Raw genomic sequence first — 12,500 nt, 5'->3', positions numbered from 1 at the left:
CATAGTGATGAAGAGTAGAGCTGCATCATAGTGATGAAGAGTAGAGCTGGGTCATAGTGATGAAGAGTAGAGCTGCATCATAGTGATGAAGAGTAGAGCAGCATCATAGTGATGAAGAGTAGAGCAGCATCATAGTGATGAAGAGTAGAGCTGGGTCATAGTGATGAAGAGTAGAGCTGCGTCATAGTGATGAAGAGTAGAGCTGCATCATAGTGATGAAGAGTAGAGCAGCATCATAGTGATGAAGAGTAGAGCTGCATCATAGTGATGAAGAGTAGAGCTGGGTCATAGTGATGAAGAGTAGAGCTGCATCATAGTGATGAAGAGTAGAGCAGCATCATAGTGATGAAGAGTAGAGCAGCATCATAGTGATGAAGAGTAGAGCTGGGTCATAGTGATGAAGAGTAGAGCTGCGTCATAGTGATGAAGAGTAGAGCTGCATCATAGTGATGAAGAGTAGAGCTGCGTCATAGTGATGAAGAGTAGAGCTGCATCATAGTGATGAAGAGTAGAGCAGCATCATAGTGATGAAGAGTAGAGCAGCATCATAGTGATGAAGAGTAGAGCTGCATCATAGTGATGAAGAGTAGAGCTGGGTCATAGTGATGAAGAGTAGAGCTGCATCATAGTGATGAAGAGTAGAGCAGCATCATAGTGATGAAGAGTAGAGCAGCATCATCGTGATGAAGAGTAGAGCTGGGTCATAGTGATGAAGAGTAGAGCTGCATCATAGTGATGAAGAGTAGAGCTGCATCATAGTGATGAAGAGTAGAGCAGCATCATAGTGATGAAGAGTAGAGCAGCATCATAGTGATGAAGAGTAGAGCAGCATCATAGTGATGAAGAGTAGAGCTGCATCATAGTGATGAAGAGTAGAGCAGCATCATAGTGATGAAGAGTAGAGCAGCATCATAGTGATGAAGAGTAGAGCAGCATCATAGTGATGAAGAGTAGAGCTGCATCATAGTGATGAAGAGTAGAGCTGCGTCATAGTGATGAAGAGTAGAGCTGCATCATAGTGATGAAGAGTAGAGCAGCATCATAGTGATGAAGAGTAGAGCAGCATCATAGTGATGAAGAGTAGAGCTGGGTCATAGTGATGAAGAGTAGAGCTGCGTCATAGTGATGAAGAGTAGAGCTGCGTCATAGTGATGAAGAGTAGAGCTGCGTCATAGTGATGAAGAGTAGAGCTGCGTCATAGTGATGAAGAGTAGAGCAGCATCATAGTGATGAAGAGTAGAGCAGCATCATAGTGATGAAGAGTAGAGCTGCATCATAGTGATGAAGAGTAGAGCTGGGTCATAGTGATGAAGAGTAGAGCTGCATCATAGTGATGAAGAGTAGAGCAGCATCATAGTGATGAAGAGTAGAGCAGCATCATCGTGATGAAGAGTAGAGCTGGGTCATAGTGATGAAGAGTAGAGCTGCATCATAGTGATGAAGAGTAGAGCTGGGTCATAGTGATGAAGAGTAGAGCAGCATCATAGTGATGAAGAGTAGAGCTGCATCATAGTGATGAAGAGTAGAGCTGCATCATAGTGATGAAGAGTAGAGCTGGGTCATAGTGATGAAGAGTAGAGCTGCATCATAGTGATGAAGAGTAGAGCAGCATCATAGTGATGAAGAGTAGAGCAGCATCATAGTGATGAAGAGTAGAGCAGCATCATAGTGATGAAGAGTAGAGCTGCATCATAGTGATGAAGAGTAGAGCAGCATCATAGTGATGAAGAGTAGAGCAGCATCATAGTGATGAAGAGTAGAGCAGGGTCATAGTGATGAAGAGTAGAGCTGCATCATAGTGATGAAGAGTAGAGCTGGGTCATAGTGATGAAGAGTAGAGCTGCATCATAGTGATGAAGAGTAGAGCAGCATCATAGTGATGAAGAGTAGAGCAGCATCATAGTGATGAAGAGTAGAGCTGGGTCATAGTGATGAAGAGTAGAGCTGCGTCATAGTGATGAAGAGTAGAGCTGCGTCATAGTGATGAAGAGTAGAGCAGCGTCATAGTGATGAAGAGTAGAGCTGCGTCATAGTGATGAAGAGTAGAGCTGGGTCATAGTGATGAAGAGTAGAGCTGCGTCATAGTGATGAAGAGTAGAGCAGCATCATAGTGATGAAGAGTAGAGCAGCATCATAGTGATGAAGAGTAGAGCTGGGTCATAGTGATGAAGAGTAGAGCTGCGTCATAGTGATGAAGAGTAGAGCTGCATCATAGTGATGAAGAGTAGAGCTGGGTCATAGTGATGAAGAGTAGAGCTGCATCATAGTGATGAAGAGTAGAGCTGCATCATAGTGATGAAGAGTAGAGCTGCATCATAGTGATGAAGAGTAGAGCTGCGTCATAGTGATGAAGAGTAGAGCTGCATCATAGTGATGAAGAGTAGAGCAGCATCATAGTGATGAAGAGTAGAGCAGCATCATAGTGATGAAGAGTAGAGCAGCATCATAGTGATGAAGAGTAGAGCTGCATCATAGTGATGAAGAGTAGAGCAGCATCATAGTGATGAAGAGTAGAGCAGCATCATAGTGATGAAGAGTAGAGCAGCATCATAGTGATGAAGAGTAGAGCAGCATCATAGTGATGAAGAGTAGAGCAGCATCATAGTGATGAAGAGTAGAGCTGCATCATAGTGATGAAGAGTAGAGCTGCATCATAGTGATGAAGAGTAGAGCAGCATCATAGTGATGAAGAGTAGAGCAGCATCATAGTGATGAAGAGTAGAGCTGCATCATAGTGATGAAGAGTAGAGCTGCATCATAGTGATGAAGAGTAGAGCTGCATCATAGTGATGAAGAGTAGAGCTGCATCATAGTGATGAAGAGTAGAGCTGCATCATAGTGATGAAGAGTAGAGCTGCATCATAGTGATGAAGAGTAGAGCTGCATCATAGTGATGAAGAGTAGAGCAGCATCATAGTGATGAAGAGTAGAGCAGCATCATAGTGATGAAGAGTAGAGCAGCATCATAGTGATGAAGAGTAGAGCAGCATCATAGTGATGAAGAGTAGAGCTGGGTCATAGTGATGAAGAGTAGAGCTGCGTCATAGTGATGAAGAGTAGAGCTGCATCATAGTGATGAAGAGTAGAGCTGCGTCATAGTGATGAAGAGTAGAGCTGCGTCATAGTGATGAAGAGTAGAGCTGCATCATAGTGATGAAGAGTAGAGCTGCATCATAGTGATGAAGAGTAGAGCAGCATCATAGTGATGAAGAGTAGAGCTGCATCATAGTGATGAAGAGTAGAGCTGGTCATAGTGATGAAGAGTAGAGCTGGTCATAGTGATGAAGAGTAGAGCTGCATCATAGTGATGAAGAGTAGCGCTGCATCATAGTGATGAAGAGTAGAGCTGCATCATAGTGATGAAGAGTAGAGCAGCATCATAGTGATGAAGAGTAGAGCTGCATCATAGTGATGAAGAGTAGCGCTGCATCATAGTGATGAAGAGTAGAGCAGCATCATAGTGATGAAGAGTAGAGCTGCGTCATAGTGATGAAGAGTAGAGCTGCGTCATAGTGATGAAGAGTAGAGCTGCATCATAGTGATGAAGAGTAGAGCAGCATCATAGTGATGAAGAGTAGAGCAGCATCATAGTGATGAAGAGTAGAGCTGCATCATAGTGATGAAGAGTAGAGCTGCATCATAGTGATGAAGAGTAGAGCAGCATCACAGTGATGAAGAGTAGAGCTGCATCATAGTGATGAAGAGTAGAGCAGCATCATAGTGATGAAGAGTAGAGCAGCATCATAGTGATGAAGAGTAGAGCTGCATCATAGTGATGAAGAGTAGAGCTGCATCATAGTGATGAAGAGTAGAGCAGCATCACAGTGATGAAGAGTAGAGCTGCATCACAGTGATGAAGAGTAGAGCAGCATCATAGTGATGAAGAGTAGAGCTGCATCATAGTGATGAAGAGTAGAGCTGCATCATAGTGATGAAGAGTAGAGCTGCATCATAGTGATGAAGAGTAGAGCTGCATCATAGTGATGAAGAGTAGAGCTGCATCATAGTGATGAAGAGTAGAGCAGCATCACAGTGATGAAGAGTAGAGCAGCATCATAGTGATGAAGAGTAGAGCAGCATCATAGTGATGAAGAGTAGAGCAGCATCATAGTGATGAAGAGTAGAGCTGCATCATAGTGATGAAGAGTAGAGCTGCATCATAGTGATGAAGAGTAGAGCAGCATCACAGTGATGAAGAGTAGAGCTGCATCACAGTGATGAAGAGTAGAGCAGCATCATAGTGATGAAGAGTAGAGCTGCATCATAGTGATGAAGAGTAGAGCAGCATCATAGTGATGAAGAGTAGAGCAGCATCATAGTGATGAAGAGTAGAGCTGCATCATAGTGATGAAGAGTAGAGCTGCATCATAGTGATGAAGAGTAGCGCTGCATCATAGTGATGAAGAGTAGAGCTGCATCATAGTGATGAAGAGTAGAGCTGCATCATAGTGATGAAGAGTAGAGCTGCATCACAGTGATGAAGAGTAGAGCAGCATCATAGTGATGAAGAGTAGAGCAGCATCATAGTGATGAAGAGTAGAGCTGCATCATAGTGATGAAGAGTAGAGCAGCATCATAGTGATGAAGAGTAGAGCTGCATCATAGTGATGAAGAGTAGAGCTGCATCATAGTGATGAAGAGTAGAGCTGCATCATAGTGATGAAGAGTAGAGCTGCATCATAGTGATGAAGAGTAGAGCAGCATCATAGTGATGAAGAGTAGAGCTGCATCATAGTGATGAAGAGTAGAGCTGCATCATAGTGATGAAGAGTAGAGCAGCATCATAGTGATGAAGAGTAGAGCTGCATCATAGTGATGAAGAGTAGAGCTGCATCATAGTGATGAAGAGTAGAGCTGCATCATAGTGATGAAGAGTAGAGCTGCATCATAGTGATGAAGAGTAGAGCTGCGTCACAGTGATGAAGAGTAGAGCTGCGTCATAGTGATGAAGAGTAGCGCTGCGTCATAGTGATGAAGAGTAGCGCTGCATCATAGTGATGAAGAGTAGAGCTGCATCATAGTGATGAAGAGTAGAGCTGCATCATAGTGATGAAGAGTAGAGCTGCATCATAGTGATGAAGAGTAGAGCTGCATCATAGTGATGAAGAGTAGAGCGGCATCATAGTGATGAAGAGTAGAGCTGCATCATAGTGATGAAGAGTAGAGCTGCATCATAGTGATGAAGAGTAGAGCTGCATCATAGTGATGAAGAGTAGAGCTGCATCATAGTGATGAAGAGTAGAGCTGCATCATAGTGATGAAGAGTAGAGCTGCATCATAGTGATGAAGAGTAGAGCTGCATCATAGTGATGAAGAGTAGAGCTGCGTCACAGTGATGAAGAGTAGAGCTGCGTCACAGTGATGAAGAGTAGAGCTGCGTCACAGTGATGAAGAGTAGCGCTGCATCACAGTGATGAAGAGTAGAGCTGCATCATAGTGATGAAGAGTAGAGCTGCATCATAGTGATGAAGAGTAGAGCTGCATCATAGTGATGAAGAGTAGAGCTGCATCATAGTGATGAAGAGTAGAGCTGCATCATAGTGATGAAGAGTAGAGCTGCATCATAGTGATGAAGAGTAGAGCTGCATCATAGTGATGAAGAGTAGAGCTGCATCATAGTGATGAAGAGTAGAGCTGCATCATAGTGATGAAGAGTAGAGCTGCATCATAGTGATGAAGAGTAGAGCTGCATCATAGTGATGAAGAGTAGAGCTGCATCATAGTGATGAAGAGTAGAGCTGCATCATAGTGATGAAGAGTAGAGCAGCATCATAGTGATGAAGAGTAGAGCTGCATCATAGTGATGAAGAGTAGAGCAGCATCATAGTGATGAAGAGTAGAGCAGCATCATAGTGATGAAGAGTAGAGCTGCATCATAGTGATGAAGAGTAGAGCTGCATCATAGTGATGAAGAGTAGAGCTGCATCATAGTGATGAAGAGTAGAGCTGCATCATAGTGATGAAGAGTAGAGCTGCATCATAGTGATGAAGAGTAGAGCAGCATCATAGTGATGAAGAGTAGAGCTGCATCATAGTGATGAAGAGTAGAGCAGCATCATAGTGATGAAGAGTAGAGCAGCATCATAGTGATGAAGAGTAGAGCTGGTCATAGTGATGAAGAGTAGAGCTGCATCATAGTGATGAAGAGTAGAGCTGCATCATAGTGATGAAGAGTAGAGCTGCATCATAGTGATGAAGAGTAGAGCTGCATCATAGTGATGAAGAGTAGAGCTGCATCATAGTGATGAAGAGTAGAGCTGCATCATAGTGATGAAGAGTAGAGCTGCGTCACAGTGATGAAGAGTAGAGCTGCGTCACAGTGATGAAGAGTAGAGCTGCATCATAGTGATGAAGAGTAGCGCTGCATCATAGTGATGAAGAGTAGAGCTGCATCATAGTGATGAAGAGTAGAGCTGCATCATAGTGATGAAGAGTAGAGCTGCATCATAGTGATGAAGAGTAGAGCTGCATCATAGTGATGAAGAGTAGAGCTGCATCATAGTGATGAAGAGTAGAGCTGCATCATAGTGATGAAGAGTAGAGCAGCATCATAGTGATGAAGAGTAGAGCTGCATCATAGTGATGAAGAGTAGAGCTGCATCATAGTGATGAAGAGTAGAGCTGGGTCATAGTGATGAAGAGTAGAGCTGCATCATAGTGATGAAGAGTAGAGCAGCATCATAGTGATGAAGAGTAGAGCAGCATCATAGTGATGAAGAGTAGAGCTGCATCATAGTGATGAAGAGTAGAGCTGCATCACATGCTCTGACTGTGATGAAGACTCAACACACATGTAGATGAACGTGTGAAACATGTTGTTCTGTTCACAGCAGTGGAACGTTTCACACACTGAGCACAGATATAGAAGAGATAGAACTGCTGCTGTGTGAAGAGAACACTGCTGCTAACAACAACCTGATGTGTTCAAAGTGTTCACACACGATGTTGTTCACCTTTGTTCATAGAGCAGCACTTCAAAATAAAAGAGAGCAAAACACTACTTATGAATTCATTATTGAACTTTGTGCATAACAATGAGATTAATCGAGATTAAAAATTGTAATCGTTGCCCAGCACTAATATATATATATATACACAAATATATAAATATACAAACACACACATATATATGTATAGTTACACATATATACACAAATATATATACACATATATACACATACTGTACATACGTATAATTATGACTCTAAAAGTCTCTCTGTCTGCAGGTTTTATATAAAGTCTACATTTCATTCGTGGAAGTTGGAGCTGAGAACGTTCAGACGGCCGATTACTTCAAAGGAGTCGGTGAGTTCAAAGAAACAATAAAAAGTAGATCAGACTCCTCCTCCTCCTCACTCTTCCTCCTCCTCCTCCTCAGCCTCCTTCCTCATCGTCAGTATTGGAGGGACTCTGGTGGGTCTGGTCTTCGCCGTCCTCCTCGGCTTCATCACTCGGTTCACTAAGAAGGTTCGGATCATCGAGCCTCTCTTCGTCTTCCTGCTGGTCTACCTGGCCTACCTGACGGCCGAGCTCTTCTCCCTGTCCGCGATTCTGTCGTGAGTCTCCCCAACCAGTTAAGACCAGTTAAGACCAGTTAAGACCAGTTAAGACCAGTTAAGACCAGTTAAGACCAGTTAAGACCAGTTAAGACCAGTTAAGACCAGTTAAGAGACCATCAGACCACTACCACCAGTTCCGGGATCATTTTGTTCTATTTTCCACCAAATAAAATGTGTCTGGAGCCACAAAAGCTATTTGATATCACAGCTTATGAAGTTGTATAGTGATATTATACATACAAAACTATAGTTTGTTGTATTTATGAAAATATAGAACAAGAATAAAGACAATTCTTCACATTTTACTGCAATTTTACCTGATATAACAACATCAAGCTCCTATGAAGAGGAGAGTTTGCTGCAGCAGCTGAGGAATCATCTCCAGCGTGACACTGTTCACCACATGCTGTTTGTTCTGGAAGTGACTTTAAACATCATATTTCTTGTTGTCTGCTAATTTCTCTCCACATATCGAGCACACAGGTGAGTCAGCATCGTTGGCAGTGAAAGCAGATGAAGACGTCCACGCAGAGTTAAACTCTATTTTCCTCCGTGACTTTTCTTTTTTTGGATTTATCCATAGATAGTTTACCGAGGGTTAATGTTGCGCCTATACTTTATGATGATAAATAAATAATAAACACGGAGCTCCGTAATCTGCGCAAAGACGTCAGCAACTTTATTCACTTCACCGGAACCTCTTTTTCTCTTTCCGTCTCATCCTCCACAATAAAAGCCCCAAACATACACAGGAGCACTGCTTCCTAGAGAGCTCTGTGCTCAACATGAAAGCGTACAATAGTTTACCGAGGGCGGAGGTCTGCAAATCATAGTGAGCCACCTGCAGGGAAAGGCGCTTGACAGCCACGTAATAGGATGTGACGCACATTTTAGTTGAGTCAGCGGGGGTCCGGGCTCTGTTCATGAGCCCGACTGCCGACGGGAAGAAGCTGTTCATGTGTCGTGAGGTCTTGGTCCCGATGGAGGTCTTGGTCCTGATGGACCTCAGCCTCCTACCAGATGGAAGGGGCACAAACAGTTCATGTCCAGGGTGAGAGGGGTCAGCTACGATCCTTCTTGCTCGCTTCAGGGTTCTTAAAGTGAACAAGTCCTGGAGGGACGGCAGATTGCAGCCGATCACTTCTCAGCAGAGTGAATGATGCGCTGCAGTCTGTCCTTGTCCTTGGCTGTGTCTGCAGCGTACCAGACGGTGATGGAGGAGCAGAGGATGGACTCGATGATGGCTCTGTAGAAATGCACCATCATTGTCTTTGGCAGGTTGAACTTCTTCAGCTGCCTCAGGAAGTACATCCTCTGCTGAGCCTTCTTGGTGATGGAGCTGATGTTCAGCTCCCACTTGAGGTCCTGAGATATGATGGAGCCCAGGAAGAGGAAGGACTCCACCACGTCAACGGGGGAGTCACACAGAGAGATAGAGGGAGTCACACAGGGTGATAGGGGGAGTCACACAGGGTGATAGGGGGAGTCACACAGGGTGATAGAGGGAGTCACACAGGGTGATAGAGGGAGTCACACAGGGTGATAGAGGGAGTCACACAGGGTGATAGAGGGAGTCACACAGGGTGATAGAGGGAGTCACACAGAGAGATAGAGGGAGTCACACAGAGAGATAGAGGGAGTCACACAGAGAGATAGAGGGAGTCACACAGAGTGATAGAGGGAGTCACACAGGGTGATGGGGGCTGGTGGGGCTGCGTTCTTCCTGAAATCCACAACCATCTCCACTCTCTTTAGAGCGTTGAGCTCCAGGTTGTTCAGACCGCACCAGGTCACCAGATGGTCAGTCTCCCACCTGTAGGCGGACTCATCCCCACCAGAGATGAGTCCAATGAGGGTGGTGTCATCCGTGAACTTCAGGAGCTTGACGGACTGGTGACTGGAGGTGCAGATGTTGGTGTACGGGGAGAAGAGCAGAGGGGAAAGAACGCAGCCTTGGGAGGAACCGGTGCTGATGGTCCTGGAGGATGAGACGTGCTTTCCCAGCTTCACGTGCTGCTTCCTGTCAGACAGGAAGTCTGTGATCCACTTGCAGGTGGAGTCGGGCACCTGCAGCTGGGAGAGCTTATCATGCAGCAGAGACGGGATGATGGTGTTGAAGGCAGAGCTGAAGTCCACAAACAGGATCCTGGCGTAGGTTCCTGGGGAGTCCAGATGCTGGAGGATGAAGTGATGGGCCATGTTGACTGCGTCATCTACAGACCTGTTGGCTCTGTAGGCGAACTGCAGGGGGTCCAGGAGTGGGTCGGTGAGGGTTTTAAGGTGGGACAGGACCAGGCGCTCAAAGGACTTCATGACCACAGAGGTCAGGGTGACGGGCCTGTAGTCATTGAGTCCTGTGATCCTTGGTTTCACACGGAGGACTTTCCTTTTCTTATTATTGTTTCTTAACTATTGTGAAGTCCACACACACAAACTATGAAGGAACTGAACATTGATTCATCTCCAGAACGACAGACTTCACCAGCAGAGCAAAGGATCAACCTTTCATTATTAAAGACTACTTTATTACTCTGCCGTATTTCTTTAACTAAGCAACCAATCTACTTCCTGTTTACACCGGCACCTTCACGCCCAGTGTACGTGAAGAGTCACGTGATATTCGTTTTCAGGCGTGTTAGTCTGGACGGAGATCGTTTTCGTTTTAAAACTCCAAACTCCAGTAGTAGTGTGGATGTAGCCTCATGCAGGGAGCCGCAACAGAGGGGCTGAAGAGCCCCTGTACTAGTACAACCATAGAGATCAGCAAGCTCAGTACAACCAGTAGGACCACTACGACCAGTACAACCGTAGAGACTACTGTGATGGTTGCTAAGTTCACTGGGTTCGTCGTTGGTAGTTTGGGTTTGTATGATGACTTTGGGTATTTCCCAGCAGACCGGTGTCCACTTTGTGGTTCCATGTGGTTCTATGTGGTTCCAGGCCGTGTCTCCATCACCAGACATCTCTTTCTCTCCCTCAGAATGACCTTCTGTGGTATCGGAGCCAACAAATACGTGGAGGCCAACATCTCCCAGAAGTCCCGGACCACGGTGAAGTACACCATGAAGACTCTGGCCAGCATCGCAGAGACCATCATCTTCATCTTCCTGGGGATCTCGGCGGTGGACAAGTCCAAGTGGGCCTGGGACACAGGCCTGGTGTCCTGCACCCTCGTCTTCATCTTCGTCTTCAGGGCCGCAGGTTTGTCAACCGCCATAGCAGCGGAACAATAAACATCTCTTCTGATTGGACGCCGGTGTGTCCTCGATGACCGTCCTGACCTGTAGTGGTCTCTGTGCTCCAGGTGTGATCGGTCAGACTTGGGTCCTGAACCGCTTCCGGCTTGTACCGCTGGATAAGATCGACCAGGTGGTGATGTCGTACGGTGGCCTGCGGGGTGCGGTGGCGTTCGCTCTGGTGGTTCTGCTGGACGGGGACCACGTCAAGGCCAAGGACTACTTCGTCGCCACGACGATCGTGGTCGTCTTCTTCACCGTCATGTTTCAGGTGGGAGACCAGGTCCCGTTCCTCGTAGTGGTTCACTGAGTCCATCAAATGTCCTTCAGCAGCCTAAATGAAGGAGATGATTGAAGTCAGGCTGTCTCGGTTTCTCCGAGGCGGATCCTCTCAAACAGTCTCGTTAATGCGAGCCAGACGATCAGGATCAGGATGACTGCGCGTGCCCGTCCTACTTCTAAAGGGGGAAGCGTGGATCACCCAAACCATGATGTTCTAACAGTACAATGTGAAATAAAGTCACAGAAAGAGCCTCTTTGTTCTCCGCTGACGAGCAGGAGATGATCATGAACGCATATGAGGAAGTCAAGACCGTAATCACAGCAAAATATAACAGCGGCACCGCTGAGAGGACCAGACAAGAAGCACGGCAACACATCAGACACGTTCAATGCGTCAGTGTTGGAAATGAATCGGCTCATTTGAATGCCTCATCAGCCCAACCAATCACATGACATGTCTTTATGTGCTGCTGGCAGTAGACTTCATGATGCATCATCCAATGAGATCTACAGCGACAATAATGATCTCAACTCTTCAGAATAACAATAAAAACAAGCCCAACGAGGATCCAATGACACTCATTAACATGAGGACATATGTGCTGTATGCCTCATGCATCATGTACTGTATGTGTGTATGTACATGTGTGTGTAGATCACATGTAGAACTAGCAGTGTGAATGTGTGTGTGGGCGGATCAGTATGTGTGTGTGTGTTATTCATCATCAGACATTCAATCAACTGAAGCAGTGAAGATCAATAGTGTGTGATTCTCTGTGTTCTCATCATGATCCACCTTCATCATGTTCTACAGTAATGATGTGCTGCTGTACTAATAACACTCATATCATTATGAGTGCTTTAACCTCATGTATGCAACCAGCCATCAAGAGGACATGAGAGCAAGTACACACTAAGCACACACACATGACTCAGAATGCTGAGTCAGCACAATATGTGCCATGGTGACGTGATGAACACATCCGTAAGTTTATTAAGCGCCAAATCAACTGGACCAACAGCGCGGCATGCAGCGGCTTTCCCCATGTTCTCCGCATCGCCGACACTACAACAACGCAGCACTCGCACAACAGCTCAAGGCTGCATCCAGTCTGTGGGACAGGCAGTGTGGTGTTCAATGTCTGCTCCAGAAGCTCTGGAAAGAAATGATTCCTTGTGGGCAGAATGGACAGCGCTCGTACAGGAAGTCATCGTGATGTGATGACGGATCTTGGCGATGTGGAAGAAGTCTCTCCCTATAAAACGCTCATCTAACTAATATCCTCCTTCATCAGTGGATCTCTGAGGAAGGAGCTGCACATTAATGCAACAGAGGCTTCTTAGTTTGCTCCGCTGCTTTTAAGGATCACGTGTGTCTCACTTTACATGCATTTCATCAACTCCCGTATAACCCCCAGTATAT

At 45.5% G+C, this 12,500-nt stretch overlaps 1 protein-coding gene across 1 annotated transcript in view; it reads left to right on the top strand.

The window, feature by feature from the left end:
• Positions 1-12,500, top strand: part of slc9a5 (solute carrier family 9 member A5) — a gene marked incomplete at its 5' end in the record, with an annotated part of 27,016 nt that overhangs the window by 4,414 nt on the left and 10,102 nt on the right. The window contains 4 exons of the mRNA XM_079292057.1: positions 7,227-7,305; positions 7,379-7,556; positions 10,540-10,760; positions 10,864-11,066. Of these exons, the coding sequence (XP_079148183.1) occupies positions 7,227-7,305; positions 7,379-7,556; positions 10,540-10,760; positions 10,864-11,066 (681 nt within the window). The remainder of the gene's footprint in view (positions 1-7,226; positions 7,306-7,378; positions 7,557-10,539; positions 10,761-10,863; positions 11,067-12,500) is intronic.

Source organism: Melanostigma gelatinosum, assembly GCF_949748355.1.
Source record: "Melanostigma gelatinosum genome assembly, chromosome: 2".
Lineage (NCBI taxonomy): Eukaryota > Metazoa > Chordata > Actinopteri > Perciformes > Zoarcidae > Melanostigma > Melanostigma gelatinosum.
Note: the sequence above shows the minus strand (reverse complement) of the source record. Positions and strands in the feature narration are given on the sequence as shown.